The sequence below is a fragment of the Homarus americanus genome, unplaced genomic scaffold (assembly GCF_018991925.1).
Source record: "Homarus americanus isolate GMGI-L3 unplaced genomic scaffold, GMGI_Hamer_2.0 scaffold30108, whole genome shotgun sequence".
In the NCBI taxonomy this organism is placed as follows: Eukaryota; Metazoa; Arthropoda; class Malacostraca; order Decapoda; family Nephropidae; genus Homarus; species Homarus americanus.
The window spans coordinates 928280-949540 of NW_024748109.1; the positions used below are offsets into that span (position 1 = coordinate 928280).

At 40.5% G+C, this 21261-nt stretch overlaps 1 protein-coding gene across 32 annotated transcripts in view; it reads left to right on the forward strand.

The window, feature by feature from the left end:
• The window catches only part of LOC121880005 (ankyrin-2-like), a 200630-nt gene extending 180254 nt beyond the window's left edge, over window positions 1-20376 (forward strand). For 28 of the 32 annotated variants that reach the window (XM_042386902.1, XM_042386901.1, XM_042386908.1 and 25 more), the window contains 4 exons: window positions 261-1805; window positions 3810-11285; window positions 14466-14598; window positions 19026-20376. In XM_042386902.1, coding sequence (XP_042242836.1) covers window positions 261-1805; window positions 3810-11285; window positions 14466-14598; window positions 19026-19089 — 9218 coding nt within the window. In that variant the 3' untranslated portion in view covers window positions 19090-20376. The remainder of the gene's footprint in view (window positions 1-260; window positions 1806-3809; window positions 11286-14465; window positions 14599-19025) is intronic. The other 4 variants (XM_042386924.1, XM_042386925.1, XM_042386932.1 and 1 more) reach the window with 1 other exon arrangement.
• The last annotated feature ends 885 nt before the right edge of the window (window positions 20377-21261 follow it).

Consider the following 21261-nt stretch of genomic DNA (forward strand, 5'->3'; position numbering starts at 1 on the left):
GCTTTTAGCTTGCTGCTCTAGTACTTGTGCTGCTTCTTAGCAATCTTTTTATGTGTGACTTACATACTTAATCCAACTAAAACTCTGAGGAATGTATTTGACAGACTAACCAAATAAATAATTTGGATGGCATTGCTACACACCATTAGCCTAGCTCTGATATAATGAAACGGAGGCTATGGCAAAAGTGAAAGGCTTGCACCTGTTGATGATGCTTTAATCTTCAGGCATTACAGACCTTCTTCCCTCATGTGTTTCAGACGGTGGCCTTCATGGTGGTTGTCCTGAAGCACAAGGCATGGACTGGGAGGGGAAAAGTGTAGACAGCATGTATACTGAAACTGTGGTGCAGGCTAAACTCTCCATGCTCCCTGAAGTGGACACCAGCGAGGGTGTTGCCCCAACCTCCTTTTCCTCCTCTACCCTCCCCCCTGCTGCCCCTCCACTGTCAACTGCCTCTCTTTGTACGGACCTGCCCCACCCATCCAACATCCAGCCCCAAGCTCAAACCTTCCAAGACCTTACCCAGCAGCCTTCTCAAACCTACTTAAACCTGGAACCTTCTCATCTGCATGATTCTCATTCTTTTGAACTTCAGGGCTTTGACACATCACCATCATCTGCAACTAAATTATCAGATCACCTTTTCCTAGAGAAGGGCTATGTTAATGGTGCTGAAGCTACTACCAGCCAACTTGTAGCGTCTCCTTCATTTGCTTCCTTGCAATCCGAAAGTGTTGCTCCAATAACTGGAACTGATGAAATAGCTGCTGCAAGTGTGACCTTCAACACCAGCAGTGCTTTTATGTCTCTAGGGCCGATCTCGCCCACAGAAAACTCTAGCGAAGACCACGCTGAAATTGATCGTACGAGTACCGAGATTTCCCCTGACAGTGTGCGTTTTGAACAAGATATACTCGACACTAGAACTGAAGACGAGGCTCCTGACCTGGATGATGACCTCTTCCCAGCTTCTCCAGTGTTAGGGCCAGAACTCAGTGAAAGAATATTTTCCGTAGAGGCTACAGAGGATACTGATATTACAACACCTATGGAGATGAGAGACTCGCACACAGAACGGGATGCCTCTGCCTCTAACCTGGAATTTGGTGATGACAAAGATGGTACTGATGGAAAATCAGACCTTAAGGAATCACTTCATTTTGAAACTAAGGATGATAGCATTGCTTATTTGGCAGAAGAAATCAAAGAAATTCAGAATAAGGTAAACAGACTACAGGAGCAGGTAAAGTCTCAAATAGACCCAATTGCAGCTAGATCAGAAGTTGAAATGATACTAAATACAATGGAGGATATTAGAGAAGCCGTAGGAGATAGTAAAATTGAAAATAACCCAGAGTTTAATAATATGGCCCAGGACATTCTTTCTAGTATCAGTTCCATATCTGAAACAGTAGCAGAAATGATGCAAACACTCCGCTTGTCTGACCCAGAGTACGCTGACTTTCGGAGCAGAGACGAAAAAATAACAGCGAAAAGAACTGATTCTACTGTAGTTGAAACTGGTTCAGCCTATGATGGTAGCCCTTCTGACACAAACCTTCGTGATCAAAGCTTTTCAGATCTTTTAGACTCAGAGGAACTAAATCGTGACAGCCTTGAGGATGATTTTGACCGACTTGCTGCAGATCTTAGCTTGTCTCCAAAAACTGATCTGGTTGTTGAAATTTCACCAAAAGTCACCAGCACTGCTGCTCCTTCTGATGTTCTATCTTCTCCTGTCTCTTCTAATGTTTACCCCTCCAAACCTCCTGATGCTTTACAGGCCACACAACGGGAACCAGGTATGGAACTCGCTTGTGGTTCTTCTTATATAGGCCATCATCCATCATACTGACAGTATCATCCTTACCCAACTATAATTTTAGAAATAGATCTATTTGTACATATAAGTGCTTACAAAAGCTGTTTCAACTATACAAACATATGTGATTGATAGTGTATGTAATTATTAAGCTGAACCGGTTTGGGTATTGTTATTTCACAGCTGAGGGTGGTACATCTAGCCAACAGGCTGTCCAGTCAGTGACAGATGAAGTGGTTTGTGATGAAACACAACAGACTGATGGGGACTCTAAGGTTCATGATGAATGTGTGAAAACAGGTGAAACAGTTGGTCTTGTCTCTGAGGTGAGGACAGATTCTGAATATGAAAAGTCTTTTGGTTCCTTATCAACCATGAGTGATAAAAGCGATGATGAGCTCATTAAGTTTAATAAGTGTGACAAGACTTGTGAACCTGACAGCTCAGTAAGCACTTTTATTACCCATGGCAATGAAAACAGCAGTAAACCAACTCATGATGAAGTTGACAGTGTTGTAGTTCGTCGTGAGTCGAGCAGGAGTGGGCCACGTCCCACCACCTTTCCTCTGTGCTTGTTGCAGCCAGAGGTTGTAAGTTCCTCCCCAGAGGCACAGCAGTATTTCCGGCAACAGCAGGAAGTACTTGAGGAAATGGGACGCCAGGGTCACTTGCAGATGGATGTGACAGATTTGAGAGACCTAACATCACCAGAGAGTCTGGCTGAAAGTAATGAGTTTGAGGATAATGAGGCAGAGGAGATGGATCGTGATGCAAGGCGAAATCATCGTAAACTTGTCAAATCTTCATCAAGTTATGAGAATTTATATGATGGAGCAGACCTCAAAGCTGCAGAAAGTGAGGATGCTCCACCTACATTACAACTAGCCAATTCTCTTGGAGATCCCTTTACTACTAAGACACAACTCCCTCCTGACATGTGCTCCAGTTTTGAAAACCTGTACATGAAGGCCCAAAAGGCTGATGATAGAATTGTTCATGAGGCTGACCTCTTGTCAGCAGCAATCCTAGAAGAGGCAGTGCATGAAGCTGTGCAGGAGGGACAGTTGCAATCCACCACCCTCAATATAATGGCTTCTCCTGCCTCTTCAGGCACTGAGTCCCCTGTACAAGGTTTGTCCTCTGATTATGAGGGCATTTTGCATTCCAGCTCAGAAGAGTTTGGCACAGCAGGTATTTTGGTGATGTAGCTGCAGCCTTTGTATTGTGTTGAACAACTAACCATCAGCAATAATTAGATTGCTTGAGTTACGACACTAACAGTTTTCAGTGTGTCTTGATTTGTCATAGTAATTTAAAAAGTTCATGGCTTTGTTATGTTTTGCCACTTCAGGTTGTATGAAAATTAACATACATTGATTTCTTTCAGATAACAGTGACGGCATGTATTTTGTTGTGTAGTAGCTTGTGTTGGGTCCAGGGACGTCATTTGCTCACGTCACCGTTTGTGTGTCACAATATGTAATGAAATCATGAGATGGGGGCATTAATAAGTCCTCCTGCTGATTTTGTAAAAAAAAAAAAAATAATAAATTTCTTCTTGTCTTTTGGATTAACGTGGCATTTGTTAGTGACCTGGCATTGGTCAGACGGCCTGTTATTCAGTGATGAACTTTATCATCAGAGTATGCCAGGCAGAGTTTTGGGGTACAGTCAACACCATTTCCTCATCTATGAACATTTTTCATGTTCAGTGTAGGTCACAGTAGCCAGGCACAAACAAATGTAGGACAGTTGGTAAGTAGTAGGTATTTTGGTTGTGTAGACCTTGTATAATATGCACGCTGAGTGTACGGAGAGTGAGTGTGGTAAGACTGGTGGGTTCCCTTGAAGATCATAAGTTCCCATCACACTTGAAATGTGTGGAGTCAGGTTCACCTGACAGCATGTGGCATGAGTGAGACCTGTGCCATAACAAGTGTGTGTGTGACGTTTACTAATAGTGTGCTACTAACTCTTGTTCTAGATGTGGGAGTGGTGTTTACAGAACATAAAGAGTATGGGGGCAGGGTGAAGCCATCTGCAGAGACGACAGGCGGACATTCGCACATTTCACCCTCACCCAGTCCTCATCCTTCCCAGAGCATCCAGTCCTCATCCTCCACCTCTTCCCAGCAAAAAGTCCCGAGCACAGCACCAATGACATTAGAGAAAGGTCAGCGCTCCCTTGATGAAAGTCCTGCTCCAAGCAGACCGACTAGAAGACATGAACGCACTTTCTCACAAGCCAGTAATATATTTACCGGGGCTATTCCCACAGAACCTAAACCTGAACCAAGAAAAGAGGAAAAGCCACCAATAAGTGAGGAAAGTGCTGGCATAACTGAAAATATTAAACCCTATTCTGAAAGAAAACAGTTTTGGGAGAGTGTTACAGCTCATTCATCTGAATCTAAAACTAGTCAGTTAATTAAGAGTGAAGCTGAAAGTGACACAGACACAACAGGAACTGATGGTACTATTGTAGAGCAAAAAATTATACAGACAAAAAAGGTGAGTGCAACAGAGAGCTCTGACTCGGAGGCAGAATATATTCGTCAGAGAGATGACCCGGCTTTTTACGAAAATGCAGGATTTGCGGGGACAGAGAAAATTGACGTGCCCAAAGAGGTGGGTAAAGAAAGAGCCATCAGCCCATTTGAGGTTCTTCGCCCTGAGGACTCGGTGGAAGACCTGCCATCCCCAGAAGATATTGCACTTAAAGATGTGTCGTCCAAAAGGGCACTTTTTGAAAAAGAGATTAAAAGACAGTCAATGGAATTTGAAGAAAGTCAATCATGGAAACGATCATCAAAGGAATACGACGAAACGGTCGTGATAACTGAAGAATCTGCGTCCAGTGTGCTAAAGAAACGAGAAGAAAGTGAACATCAAGTGAAAGAGACTATGGAAAAAGATAAAGAAACAATAAAGGAAAAATTGGAAACTAAAAAAGATGACATGTCTCAAACTGACAGAAAGAAGACAGAAACCAAGTCTAAGACAGATAAAACTAGCAGCAGGGAAGATCATTCTGAAATTGTAGAGTCATCCAAACTGCATCACGAGAAAATGGAAACTAAAGAGAAAACAGTGATGTCAGAAGTAAGCGCTTCAGGTAAGAAATCTATTACACAAACAGATGCTTCTACAGAAAAAAAGGAAAAGGAAAGCACAGAGAAAGCAGAAAAGGTAATTCATGAAAGGAAAGACAGTCAAAGTGGAACTTTTTCAAAAACTATATCGAAGTCCGAGGAAAAGACGGAAAGCTCATCGGAGGCGAAGGAAATAGTTCAGACAATATCTACCGAGGACCAAGACATCTCCCGCGATGAAATAACAGAGGAGGACATGACCAGGACTGAAGAGACCTCGGAGGAAGAAGAGCCAGACGACATAATCACCCGCGATAAGACGACCATCAATATAACTGAGGAATCTCGACAGGTCGGGGACACTCACGAGACAGTCGTAAGAGAAACAACCACCACAAGAGATGGGGGCCAAGAGCAGCGAGTCATCAAGGAAACAAAGACCCAAGAAACTGCAATGTCTGATGGCTCTACCGTCAAGACCACTTCTATCACAACCTTTACCACACAACTGGACTCAAAGGAACATGATGACTTAGGTGATCTCTCTAAAACTAAAACCAAAATATTTGCAGAACAAGTAGCAGAAGAACCAACAGAAAGTTTGCCAGAGGAGAAGCATATTTATAGTACCAAAACTGCAAAAGAGAAATCAGAAGCTTTTTTTGAACAGCGTATGAAGTCTGACATTTTCTCTCAAGAGTTGTCTTCTTCTGCTGAAGACCAAAGTCCAGAGCGCAAAGTACTGACACCCAAGGATACTAAAGCTCCTGTTTCTTTGCAAGCACAGGTTGTTGCTCAACCTTTGACGAGCCCTATTTTGGTGCCAAAAGAAACTGTGGAAGATATTGTTTGGGAAGTTTCACAGGAAAGGTCAGAGACAATAATGTCGGAGACGGTGCAAGATATTCCCCTTCAACAGCCTGTTGAATCTCATCATGTAAAAGACATTTCGGTAGATGGTCATAAAAAAATGGAGAAGACTCCTGCCAAGCCATCCACTGCATCAACAAAAGCAAAATTAAGTGAAGAGGAAGCTAGAAAACTTGCTATTGAAATTGTAGAAGAAGTGAAAGCAGAAGCTGTGAAACGCTCACCTCTTGTCACTCCTTCACAGACTGTGAAAGATTTTTCAGCTGCGTTACAAGATGAAGGTGCACAAGCCCCATTGCCTAAGCCAGTACCTGAATCTGCATTTACAGAAGAAACTACCACAAAGATTGGAAAATACATTCAAGAGCAATTAGGAGATGACTTGGATGAAAAACAACTTAAGCTTATTGAGTCTGTAACTGCCAGAAAAACAGAGATATTACAAAAAAAAATGGTGGGTCGCGAGTACCAACAAAGCATGGAAATAACAGACGAAGATCTCCGCTCAAGTGGTGCAGAACTGTCACCAATTGAACACCAGATGGAACGCTTACGCCAGATGACTGAAGAAGAAGACATTCAGCGGTTTCCTCGAGAACCCTCAGAAGCAGATGAGAGCGAGAGTTCCATTATCATCCACGAGACCGTAGATGATATTATATCCAGTGAATATGATCAAGCAAATCAAATGATATCAAAAACATTAGACGCTCTCAAAACTGCAGATATCAATAAAACAGAAAGATCAATAGAAACCATCAGAGAGGTACCTGAGACAGTTGTTAGTACTGCAAAAGTAGAAGTTAAAAGAGACATTGATTTTTCTGATACAAAAGAGTTGATAAAGTTGAGTCAGAGTGAAGTTAAGGAGACTGCACGCCAACTGGTGAAAGAAGTAACTGAGAAGGCTAAGGAGTCTGAGGCAGTAAAGCAGGCATCATTAGCCACTGAGCTCAGGCAGGCAACTGGAATCCAGGAACAAAGCCGAACACCCAGTCCAAAATCGGGGTCTAAACCGGGCTCCAGAAAGGGTTCCTGGATGGACGACGAAGAACTGAGACGAGAATTTCGAAGAGATTACGAAGACAAGAAAAAAATGTTTAAGGAGGAAATGACTTCAGACCAGCAAGACGTATTTGATGTAGATACCAAAGATAGTGAACCTCAAGTCGCGAAAATGATGCATCAGAAGAGCAGCGAGTCCCATAAAGAAGTCCACATGGAGTCTAGTATGACAGAAAGTATGGAAGAATCGAGCACTGTTGAAAGCGTTCGGTCTTTTGTCGAGGCTAAGATGAGACCAGAAGCTGCTACCTCTGTTATAAGGGAGTCCAGAGAAGTGGAAAGAGAAAAGACAGAAGAGGAAAGGTCTGTTACTGTTCATGAAGTGGTCGTGATGAGGAAAAAAAGTCATGTTGAGGAGTTTAATCGTCGATCAGGAACAGATTTCGACGCTTACTCGAGTTCTGGGGAAAGTCACTATTTTACAGCTGCTGAAGGGACCTCAGACAGCCGAGCGGGAAGTCGACCATGTTCGTCAGATGTTGAAGCGCTGATGTCAGAACGCACAGGCACATCAGAGTATGACACTGCTCTTACTTCCCAGGATACATCTCAGTACTCGAGCTATTCAAATTCATCACGAGATTACCGCACAGCTGCAAGTTCCATGAGCTCGAGAGACTCTATGAAATCTATTGATTCGGAGAGCTCAGGAAACCTTGCTAGTGTGGAGCTTAGTGAAGCTTCAGAAACTCTTGTACCTTCTGCAGTGGAACTTGAAAAAGATATGGACCTCTTGGAACAGGAGTTGATGGAAGAAGACCTCTCACACACTGCCCAACAATCTCATCACACCATTATCCCACAGTTAACTATTCAGTCTGAAACACCAAAATCTGAGGATATGCCGTGTCCATTTGATTTGGAGTCAGACGATGGTGAGTTTGACCAGGAAGCTAAAGATGAAGAAAGAGAAACTCACGTTACATCCAGGATGAAGAGATCGATAGAAATGACCTTTCATCCTGAACCCAAGTCCCTCACCGACGATAAAAAACCCACCGTCGTTGAGAGCATAGCTTCTAGTTTAGAGGAAAGCACATTATCAGAGGTGTCCATGGCCACTGTAATAGAACAAGATAAAAGTATGCAAGGTTCCACTACCACTGATTCTATCATGACCACGTCTAGTGTTTCCGAACATATGGTTTCATCAATTGAAGGTCAGGAATCTGAACGTCAGATTTCTCGTACCGACAGTGGAGTCTTAACCACAGAGACAGGAGATGGTGATATGGCATTACATTCTGTTACAATCACAGCAACAGCTGTTCCTTCTTCTACTCCGGATCAAAGCACAGCCTCCATGTGTACACAAGTGACCTCTGAGACACGCTCACAGGTAGATTTAACCGAGAGCGAGCAGTTTTTTCACGCTAATGGACCCACTGAAGTAGATTATGTGCCTGAGTACGACGATGAGGAAGTACGAGGTGCGCGGCCAGGTATAGCCCCTACAATGCCTCCAGCGCAGGAGGTAGCAGGAGCTGTAGCTGGCCCTTCAGAGGGCCCACAGAAAGTTACTATTGTGGAAGAATGCTATGAAACAGAAGCTGACCAAGAGTATGGTCAGATGATGCGAGAAAGTGAATACTCAGAGATGGCTGAAGCAGAGCTTCAGTACTCTCTGGAAGAACAACCAGAGGCAGAAATGAGTAGCATGCTAGTCATTGATGAACCTTTAGAGAGACCCAGGACACCAGAGCCTGGGTATGTTCCCTCATCCCGTCCCACACAAATGATCATCCAGTCTCCAGATGAACCTGAGGAATTTACTGAAGTAGACAAGAGATTTAGTGCTGTATTTTCTACTACTTATGAAGAGAGAGAAGAAGGTGCTCGTTCATTAATCCCTGGTATGAGTGTAGATGTTCCAGATATAACCGTCACAGAACATACACTGCCCATGCCAAGTCAGTATTGCTACCCAGACTTGGAACGAGAGGAAGATTTTCCTGAGTGCCGAGCATTAGCAGAAGCAAGTGCTCAGGAAGTTCCTGCAACTCCTGGGTCTCAAGAGTCTGCGTCCACTGGTCCCTCACGAAAGTCTTCCTCAACTGATTCTGAACAAGGCAGAGAGTATTGTCTTGATGATGTGGCTCGAGGACTACCGTTCGAGTCTTTTGAAATGATAGAAGCCGGTGACATTGATGATTTTTCTGAATATGAAAGGACTCTTTGTATGCATGAAGAACGTATGTTAGAAATGTCACAAATTAGGGAAGAGGAGGAGGAAGAAGTTGAGGAGGACCAGAGAATTAATACTTCACCCATTGCCATTCCTAGTCAGTTAAAAGCTGTTAAAGTAGAAACTAAGAGGCAGGGTAGTATTGATTCTCAAACACACGATCCAGAAGAAGTTTCCACAGTAGGAGCTGACCCAACTATTGAGGAACAGAGACGATGGTTAGAGTTGCAGTTTGAAGAAAGTGATGCAGCGAATTTTGATTATCCCCAGGGTGGTTTCCTAGAGCATGTTTATTCAGGGCCACTTGAGGATATTGAAGAAGAACGGGAAGATGCAGAACGTAGAGATCTTTCGCACATTACTAAAACTTCCTCATTATCCTCAACCCCAGAGTACGATGTTTTAGCTGGTAGAAAATTTTTTACTCGTAGTGGAGAACACGATGATATATCTATGAGTTCTCTTCAGGAATTTGAAAATCTTGAAAGGGAAGTTGCCGTAGAAGCTGTGGCAAGAAGGTCTAGTTCCGGTTCACAGGAATCGCTTAATGGCAAAAAACCAGAAAGTAAGAGTGGACAGGGTGATGACATCTCAGTTGGGTCATTTGCTTCTCTTCAAGAGTTTGAGCGTTTAGAGAAGGAGTGTATAGTGGTCGAACAGATTGAGAAAAAGGCACAAGAGGAGGAGGCCATGTTATCTGAAATTGAGGAGGGACATGAAAGCCAAGTTTCAGAATCTGAGAGTTGTGAAACTTTGTCTGAAGCAGGAAGAGGGTCTGTTGAAGGAGAAGAATTTGATCAGAGAATGTTTGAGATTGACGAAATTATTCGTCTAGCACAGAGTAATGTAGAGAAATTTGACAAAAACAAGCCTGGATATGCTGGGGTACAACTACAAGATATTGTTAGCGTTGATGGTTCAGGAGATGATGGCACGGGCAGCAGTCAAGCTGACCGTACTCCAAGTGTAGGACGCGAAGATGGAGATGCCGATTCCCTAGAAGAGGCTCAGTTACCAGAACTTGATATGGATAATCCTGATGCAGCCATTGCTTTATCAGCCAAACTAGATGTTATGACAGCGAGTACCGATAGTATTGAAGCGTTAGCCAAAAAGAACAAGGTGCCTCGTGAAACGAGTCAAGATTCTTTAGAAAAGGTACAAACACGTTCTTCAGACCCAATGGCAACAAGTGTAGATAGCATTGATTTAACTAGCCGACAAGATCCCATGACTGCAAGTACTGATTCTCTAGAGGGCCGCCGGAAGCGCCAAGATCCCATGTCTGCTTCCACCGATTCAATTGATCCATGTCGACGCGACTTAATGACAACTAGCGTGGATAGTTTAGGCAGAGACGATTCTAGTGGTCGTGATGCCGACATCAGCTCAGGGAGCGAGCAAGTGAGACCACTCCCAAAAGATGGTTTAATGGAGTGCAGTACAGATTCCCTAGAACCATCATCATCCCAGGCTACACATGCCTTCTACCAGTATGACACTGACTCTATTATGTCGGGTTCATTTACCAGTGGTTGCTCTAACACACTACTTGCCTCAACAGATGAATTTCCAGATGTGATGACTTCTTCCATGTACCTTCCTGAAGGAGAATTACCCAGGGAAGGTGAAGAACACTATGTTAAGTACATGCATGCCAGTAGTGGCTCAGCAGCTGAAATGGTGGCAGGAACCAGTGAGCCGGGCTTCTCTCATTCTATTACACGTGTTGTTAGATTGCCACCAGAGGCTCACCATGTTACTTTTACAGGTCCTGATGCTCAAAGTAAGCTTGAAGATTACATACAGGATTTTAATGCAGGTCAACATTCCTCTCAAGATGAGGTTGTAGATGACCAAGGCAATGTCCACATACGCCGTGTGACTCAAACACGTGTTGTAGCAGATCCCAGCCGAACTGAAGAACATGGATTCTCTCTCTCTGAACCTAGCACTGAAGAAACAGAAACAGAAACACGTGATGAGCACGGTAATGTGACGAGAGTTATTCGGCGGACTGTTGTTACCAGTCAAACAATAGAAGTTGATCTTGACACAGGAGAGCCTATAGTACAGCCTGGCCCAGTCTCCTCTTCCTCCTCCTCCTCAAGCAGTCCCTTCTCCCGTATACCTAGACCTGTGACCAGTCCTCCTCTGGCCTCCCGGCCCCCCCCTCCTGGTCCGCCCCCTGGGTCGCGCGGCCCCCGTGAGCCCGTCCCCCCCTCCCTGGAGCCCAACACAGTATCAGGTACAGCGTCCCAAGCGTCACTGTGTTGCACCGCCCGCTGGGTGTGTCTCCGCACTCTGCACTCCTCCAGCCTTAGTTCTCTTTCAGCATGCTGTGTCCGCATGACGTCACGCCAACCATCAGTCCTTAGTACTCATTTTGTTACCATCTGTAATTATTAGTTTTATGTTTATCAACTGCAGTATTTTATCATCTAGAACCTTCATTTATTTGATTTCCTTTCATCTGCAAGCATATTGAAGATGTACGTATATGATCTTCTCTTGTAGATCAGTGGGGCTTAAGTATATCATAATTTATTTCCCTTGCATCATTGTGTATATATTGCTATTGAGAGTGTCCCTTACTGTATGAGAAGTCGGTAATTTGCTACACTGTTGAGTTGGCGATGCGGTCCAGCGCTTGACTAACGAGTCTCTCTCTCTGCCTCGCTCACCAGACGTTGTGCAGCCGGACAGTGGAGCGGGGGCGCAGCAGGCGCCAGGTTATAAATCTTTGTGTGCTTTTGCATTTCTGCTCGTGCCCTGGTTGTCTCCATTTCACATCTTTGGTGTTGTTTTGTATTACTACTACTACTCATTTGGAAGTTATGGAAATGGTGTTCTTACCCTTTGCATGAGTGGCACCAGGAGGGGAACTTTCCCTGTTGTGTAAAAAACCAGGGTGGGTGAGCCTGTCAGTCATGTGACAAGGCTGCTACTAGCTGTGACTCACAAGCTAGAGGGACCCACCTCTTGTATAACATGGTGGCGGTTAACTACTGTTCTCCTGGTGCCTTTGTTGTGATAAAACCAATGTAGTCATGGAGTTCCCTACCTGCAGAAAGTGGGCCACTAATATGGTGGTGGGTAACCCACTCACAGGGCAGCTCCAGAGGAGGAATGTTACCAATATAAAGTATTGATTTAACTTTTATTATGAAGAGACATGCATGAACCACATGCCTTAAAGAACATGTTAATGGTTACATTTCTCCTCCATTACTCCTTAACAGTACTGAACGCGGGCACAGAAACATTTGTGACATACAGTACCAAGATAATTCTGCACACACCAATTGATAATGTGTTGTGAATTTTAAGAACAGTCTCATAAAATTTCGGGTTCCATAAAAGTGCAGAATGTGAGAGACAACGTTAGATGGTGCCCGCGTTTTTTTGTTTTGTTTTTGGTTTTACTTTTACTAATCATGGTGTCGTATGGTTCCGTTTAGATTGCATAACTATATACAGTACTTTATGAATATTTTTACCTGTACTGTATTTTTTTTTAATAGTGCGAGATTCAACGATAGATAATGGCATGTTTCTTTTTTAATCACCTTTTTACTAGTTCCATTGACAGTAATTTTTTGTAAACAATAGTTGGACTTAAGTGCATGCTGGGAGTTAGGGCAATGAGATGTTGTTAATGTTATTATGTTTGTGTTACCTTTTATGTTTTAGTGACTTACTTTGTACTGATAATTTGGGTGCTGGTATTCAGATAAGTAAACAGGATACAAGTGTCTGTACACTTTGTATCCAGTACTTTTGGTTACATTTGTTTTAGTACACTTTGTACTATTCATAAGTTTATCACTCATGTGAAGTATTAATGTTACAGACAATGATACAAGTGTTCTTTGAAAGTAGTTTACAGTGAGAAAGTGAATGTCCCTCATTTGTGAAGTGCAGTCTGTAGCTCCTTAACCCCCATGAGCCTCGTTCACCTGTTTCCACGGGTAATGCCCTGTTAGGAGCTTTACCGGGAGACACCTGCCACTCCACAAGGATACTTTACCAACTTTATCTGTGTTCTCTCAGAATTTTATGTTTATAGTAATTTACGCCATAGCATTTTGTGTGGTCTGCACTCCATTTTGTCTCCACCTTCACATATTTCTACATATGCATCATGAACTCTTCAGCCACAAGTTTTTATTTATTTCTTTATTTATTTTTCACATTTTAGTGTTTGTATTTAAACATTTTAGTCACACGCTATTGTTATATCACTGCGCACCACTCAACACTTTAACTGCTGAGGAGCACAACACACCAGTAGCTATTGTACTGTACTGTATTGTCTTGTTACAGTAGAAATCTTGCAAAAAATAAAAATAAAAACATGAAATTATCAAGTTGACAGATGTACACAACTTAGTCTAATTTTTATAACATAATTTTTAGTTTGCAGGAAAATGTGTATTCCTAAGCCTCTCAGAGACATGATTACCAGATCAAGTATTTAAAATTGTCTTGTGCTTCACAGTTGTTGATATGGTAGCTGAAGCATCACCATCAGCAAACATAACTACCGTACCCCATTCATGGACATGGTTCTGTCTTAAAACTTCAAAAGTATATATACTGTACAGTATATCGGTTAATTTATTAAGTAACATAAGCATTAAAAACTTAATTTTTTCAAATATACACATGACATAAAATTGAATTCCCATATCTTTGAAATTTACATGATTTTGGGAAGGTTACATCTCCCATTGGCAAGGTTTGAGAATACTGTATTGTATTGTGGTCAGTACTGTATAGCTAATGCTGTACAGCTGATGAATTAATTGGTAAGAAAACATGGCATTTAATTTGAATTTTCAAGGAACCTGATCTAAGAGATTCTACTGTAAGAATTTGTCTTCCCACACTGCATGCATCTTGCCATTATATTAGTAGCAAATAATGAGGTTTTTAAATTACCCTCTTAACCTTTGCTGCAAGAAGACATGCCTTCAATGTTCATTGCCTTGCATTTAAAATATCCATATTTTTTTCCATTTTTGCTAGTCTGACAAAATGGCCTTTTTCAAATGTTAGCTCACATTTGATATCTGAACACGCAAGTATTATTTTAAAATACTTGAGCACTGTAAATAAACACTGTGCTACTCGCTAAATGCATACAGAATCCTTCCATCACCTACAGTACAGTCATAGGGTTTAAATGACATTACTCTTATCTTAACAAGTGAACCATCTCCAACATCAGGTCTTTTACATCTCAACACATGGAAGACTCACCAAACTGTTATTAACTTGGTCTTGCTAACCCTTGCCCCCCTTTACTTGACCAACCTGCATCTGTATTTTACGCTACAAAGTGAATGTCTCCCTCCATACCCCTGCACTGTCCTGTCTGAATACCTTACCCCTGTAGTCATCCTATGTAATCTCCCTTCTGTAGGTTTAGACGTCGAAGAGATGAGCAGTGTGATGGAAAGTTATACCAGTGATGGTAGTGACCCCATTATTGCTACTCATATCACCAGGTATGATCCTGACCCTCTAACTACCACCACCACAACCCATACCACCAGGTAAAGTCCCATCCACTGCTACCTGTATTATGCACTTATGCACTCGGGAAGATTAGGCTAGTACAGTACAGTACTAAGTTTATTGTTAAAGATTAAGAGTCTTTTTAGTATTTAGTTTCATTGAGTAAGATTAAAATATTTATCTTTGTTACTGAGGTAGTTTTTCTTCATGTACTAGGGATCACTATGGTATAAAGAGTATCTGTGGTGTCCACTATATGACAGGCCTCAGTATAATGTAGGTACAGTACTGATCAAATGTAAGATGTCATATGCTGTGACTTGGTTAGGTGGCTCTCACATACAGTATAAATGCTATATTCTAAGTTAACCGTTCTTGTGTGGGAAGATGTTCCTTATTCACACTCGCCATCTCCAAATTTAAAGGAGTCTGTAATGGACATCACCTTCAAGAGGAAAATATATGAACAACTAGGATTAGGATTCAGAAAGTATATGGATTCTTAGGATCAATTTTCATTTTTTAGGAGGAATTAAGAAAACAAATAATGGATAGATGGAGAGACACTGACAAGATGCTTCAAGACAATAACCTTTGTCATGATAACCATTAAGTAAAAACCAGGATTGGACATTTGACCTGTACTGTATTGGTGACTTTGACCCAAGAAGTATGGACCTGTTTCACGTACACCAATGTGTGAATTTCCATTAATTTATCTCAAACACTTCAAAGGTTATGGAACCGACTTGTAAAGAAATCATTTGACTTTTAACTTTTCATTTAAAGATGGTAACTGTAGATTATACAGTACTGTACAGTATATACTAAGTGAAGCTCCTGACTGATTTTACCTTCAAATGGTATGTACATTAATTGTCATGTGTATACAGAAAATATGTGATCAACTTAGGTTATATAACTTCACATGGGAGGAATCAAATGAATGCAAGGCAGATGTTGAAGAAATCACAAAATTTCTTTATGCAAATTGGGAGAACCATACTGATTATACCTTATAAAGGCTGGGCAGCGCATAGTTGTTGTTACTGTTACGTGAAAGGCATGCAAAAAAAATAATTATAATGAAATTATATTGATGAAATTTTAATTGAGACTTAAAGGACAAACATAAGATAGATTGATTACATTTCATAACCAGTTGTTACATATTTTATGAATATTCACATGAATATTTAATGCCATTTGGAATGACTTGTGTATAAAGCTCACCCAAGCCTGTAGCTCTGAACCCAGAGAACCCTAAACTAAGGTGGCTTAGACATACAGTACTCTAGAAATCAGCCAACTGTACGCTGCCACCAAGTCCGGGATCTAACGAGTCATAAGACATGACTTATTGTATTGTCTGTTCCTCACTTGACTGACCCAGTGATAATGTAGTTGGTTTACAGCACCAATTAACACTGAGTTAGGACTATACTCCTCTAATAACTACTTTTCTCTGTGTAAAGAAACTAAGCACCTGGTCTCATGTTAGCACTGAGTTTTGGACTCGATTACTGTACACAGTTCTTGGTGATGTACAGTATAGTGTAAGAGGAAATTTCCATCCAGCTTTACATCATTCTGCAGGTATTACTGTATATGCCATAATATCTTTAACTTGGTGGTACCTGATGGAGCTATGTAACTTGTGGCTCATTAGTTTCCATTTTTGATGATGTCAGGTTCGACCTCTCACACTTAAAGCTACCATAGTTTAGGCTCACTGGTTTTAAATACAAATCAGTCCTCATTTGCTCAGTGGTAATGTGGGTCTTCAGGATCAAACCATCATTTTTACAGTTTTCTATCTATACCAAGTTTTCTCCTGTTAATAGTGATTTTTTGTATTCCTTTTAGAAAGTTCTTGTCTCCATTTACTTTTGTCTCCTCTAATATTTCTTCTCTTTGTATTGTCTTGTTCCTTATTCACTTCCACCATTGAAAATTACTTCCCGTTAAAACTATTCATTCTGGCCTCATGCAGTCAACTAAGTTTTTTTTTTATTGTATTATTTGACTTGTCTCTCGATCTTTAAAAAATATTCACTTTTGTGTGGTATCTATACAACCAGAGTGTCGTGCCCATTTGTGGTATTTCATTAACCTGTGTATTTTAGCTGCATGAGCACCTTAGATACAAGCAAGTTTGTGACACATTTTGGCCCACTGCCACTGTAGGCTAAGTTTAGTTTTCATTTTTTTTAATATATTTTGCTTGAAGGTTGATTGTCATCCATTGAAAGTTATTGGAGTTCTCAATAAAAATATTCTTATGACAATGAACAAGTTCTGGACATACTGAAGGTTATCACCATTCTAGACATCAAATTAGATTCAGATTGCATGAATGGTGATGTCTAGAAATTGAGAATAGTATTGATATTTATTGTTAAGGGACATAAAACAAAAAGTACTGTACAGAGTGACAGCACTTTTCTCAGTAACCCTAGACTAAATTTTTCTGCTGTAAGCTGTCCTAATGTAAATCAATCCATCCATCATGTTTTTTTTTGTTTTTTTTTTAAGAAGTAATTGGCACTGACCTGACACAGAACAGTTGAACATATTTGATTATCTGAAGAAGCTTAACTTAGAATGTATGAATGGCAGAAGTTCCTCTAATAATTTCGTGTGAAAGAATTATTAGTGTGAAAAGTGGGTATCCTAGTGTTGACAGGGGCAGTGTGGGTACAGTACTTGTACACTAAAGATTAAACCTTCAGTATATAAGGAGACAGCATGGCCACTACTGTTTTACTGCCTTTCATGTCCCCAGCCATAAAGTTAGGTAACTATTCTGCAGCTAAGTCAACTGGGGGCAGCCCAAGTTGACAGCCACAGAACTCAAACTGGCGACCATTGGGTCAGGAGGCGAGTGCTATCCTTCAGGTTTTTAAAAAAAAATTAACCTTTTTGCAGCTCTCAAGGGACATACCTTGAGAGTTAAATTTCTCTCCACTAATAACTTTTGGCCAAATCTTTGTTACACCAAAATCAAATTCCTTTACTGTGAGTTACAAAAATTCCAAATACTTTTGTCTCCTGTGCTGAGGGGCAGTGAGGTGGAAAACCTAAAGGCTCTATGTGATGCATAAAGTATTGACCAAACATTCAAAGGTGTAACAAATATAAAACTTGAAGTTTTTTTTCTTTTTTATTGTCATAGACTAAGGGAGGTGCACAATACATTGAACCTCCTGTATGGACATCCAGAGATGTCCTTCCTTGTGATTGAACTATGATCTGAGTTTGAGTGATTGTAAGCTTAAAGGACAACTCCATAGGAAGAGAACTTTTCTAAGTACAGTACTTAACCCACCACAGGTTTCAGTTCTGATATAAAAACCACATATTAACGCCCCCAGAAATTTTAAACCAAAACAAACACGTGTAACTATGTGTTCAGAAAGTAATTGAAAAATATGGTATACAGTATTAGGAAAAAATGTGGCTGGCATTACAGTTAACCAATTTCACTTCCCCAACTGGAAATTTTGCTACTCACAACACCATATATATATATACAGTGTATATATAAAGTCGTTGAAAGAAAATTTTGACCTGCAACTTTACCCATCGTGTTAATTACTTTAAGCCTCAAGATGAATGACTGAGGTGTCTCTCTGCTGCCATTGCACTAACTTACAGAAAGATTTGAGGGACGTTTCTATTTTAAATAGGTGTCCATACCTGAATTATGCTGCACAGTGAAATTAAAAGTTGTTATTCATTTTATGGAAAGTTCCAACTTCAAAAAATTATAATGGAGTTGGCCTTTTACACATCATTTGTAGAAATCAGAATGTAACAGATGGATGGAAACTTAGAGTAATGAATGAAGAGTACAATACTTTTATACCAGAATTTAAATAGACTTACATATATTTATCTTCTGATATGGTCTGGCAGCAGGATAGTTTGAAGGAGTTACAACTCTTAAATTAAAACATTATGACCAGGTTAGCATGATTAGATGGGTGAATTAAAAAGGCAAATATTTTATCCCCAGCTCTGGCAGGAGACAAATTGAAAAGCATGATTTGAGAATTTCATTACCTATAATATAGAAATGTAACTGAATACCATAGTTAGATTAAAAGTAGACTCTTTCTCTCAGGCTTCATTGTACAATTTCAGACTTTTAGATTGTCTAGATTCTGCAGTAGAGTAAGTAAGCTCTCCCAAGATTATACAGAACACAATATTAGAGTTTAGAAGAGGAAGATTTCATACCACTTATTGTTTAAATTAATAAATAATGACCATGGTGAAATTTACTATTTTTGTATAAGAATATGTTTAAGGTATTGTCTTCAATGTGCCAATGTTATCATGAGATCCTGATTGTTATGGAGATAATTGTCACAAGCATGCACATTATATATTGTAAGTTTCGTTCTGTGTTCTTTGCAAGTCCAGGTTCAAATTTACTTAAATATAATGTCTTCACTCTCAGGATCATCAGAAGGACGCAAGTAGAGGATGGGGAAGTAAAGGAAGATGTGTATGAAGAATACTAAGGAGGACTTTGAGAAGGAATTCTTATGGGAAGAGGAGAAAACTTTTAAATCCTCTCAGTCCTCCTTATCTGTCCACCTGCCTTCCTGCCTACCATTAAAACTGCCATCACCAACACTACTCCACCCTCATCGGCAAGACCATTACCTTTTCCTCCAGCCCTCCGACATTTCCATCAAGGATTTTATTGAGAGGTCTCATATATTTTCATGTTCATCATTGATAAGTTCTTCAGTCACATTAATTGATGGCTTTTCCCTTACATATATATAGTCCACCTTACATTTTGTCTCAACTGGAGAACACTGTCTTAGAGAAAGATTAGAAAACTCATTGAAAGGACAGTGAAGTAGCAGCAGCAGCTAGTGACATATCGGTTGTCAAAGGATCTAGTCAGGACCGATACTGTGAGAGGAATAAAATCTTAATTTTTTTAATGTTATGAATGAGAAATTTTAATGTTTATGGCCTTTTATTGTAACAAAATGATAGTGTTGTCAAAGAAAAGTCAAATCCAGCTGTAATCAGATTATAATGTATAATTTCCATGAAAGTGATTTTTTGAAAGATGTCCACGAATGATCACACATTTGTAAAGGTGCACACACCCTATTTGAGCTGTCAAGGTGTTTTAGGTTAAGTGACGTTCCCCTTGTGATGTGGCGTGTTTCATCCTAGTATGACACTGATTATTATTATTATTAAGAATACTTACTGCTGAAGACATGTCATGTATTATAACTAAATCTGTAGCCACGGGATGAAATAGGAGACCAAGGTTTCAATAGAAGCTATATAATCATTTTAATATTCAGGCTCTTAGACTGGTAGAATGTTACTATTGTGGCTTATGAAACATCCAGTTATGGGCATGTTGAATGTAAGATAGCTATGATATTTCCACTAAAATTCATTTAACACACCCACAAAATTAGTGGCGAGATTGATGATTTCAAGTCTTGAATAGGGTCTCAATATGATTTAGGTAGACAAAGAGCATATAGTTACCCAACTTATAGCAGGAATCACCTCTCGCTCTGTTTGTTTCCCTCATGGTCATAAGTGGATGAAAAAAATATGATAATGCCTTAGCACCTATTCCTAGATTACTCTCTGGCCAACAGTTGTTATCTTTCATTCTTTTGATTTGGTCTTGACTTAGGCTGGCATGGGAAGTGGGAGAGAGAACTATCCTCAACCCTGTTTCCAGTCCTTGAGCTTAACTCAAGACAAAGTAGCTCCAAACATTGTGGTCACTTATCAAGTTTTCAAATAAATGCTTAATGTGATTTATGAATTTCCTTCAAATATCATGTCCTCTTATTGTATACTGTATTTTTGTGGTGTAATACATTGTGTGTATTTACTGTGTAAATGTTTTGGTTGATGTTTTCAAGTTTCCATTTATTTATTTTTTTCTTCTCAGGGGCCAGAATCTGTTAGTTCAGGTTATAAAACTTGGGGAAAGAGTGATTGAGAAATTGATGAGGGAGAGAGTGGGCATAAATGAAATGCAATTTGTTTTCATGCCTGGTAAGGGAACTGAAGAGTCAATATTTCTGGCCAGGCAACTACATGATAAACATCAAGGGAAGGACAGAAACTTGTCCTTTGTATTTGTAGACTTAGATGAGGTATTTGACAGGGTATAATGTGAAGTAGTAAAGTAGGCAATGACAAAGCTAGGGGTCGAGGAGTGTCTTGTTCGAGTGGTTATGGCATTACAGGAGGAATAAAAAACTGCCATGAGAGTAAATGGTGAGGAAGCGGAGGCTCATCTGTTTATCATGGTGCTGTTGATGACATAGTAGATAGTATTGTATTGAAGAGGTAGTGGTGAAGTTTAAGAAATGGAAGGAAAGCACAGACAGGGCCTGGGAGTGAATGTGGTAAAACCAAAAGTACTGTACAGTGCTGGTTAGTGCAAGGGTGAGGAAACTGTGGTTATATTAGTACAATAAAGACCAGGTGGGCTGCTTATTCATAGATTGCTACCATGTGCATTATGGCATTTTTTTTTAAAGTGGATTCCATAGTCCTTACAACCTGTTAGGAGCAGTGCACATACACCATACTATAGCCTAGAGCTTTTTTTCGGTACACAAGGAGGCAATGCACTCAGGCACCTTTATTTCCCCTGCTGTAAAGTTAGTTACCCATTCACAGCTGAGTGG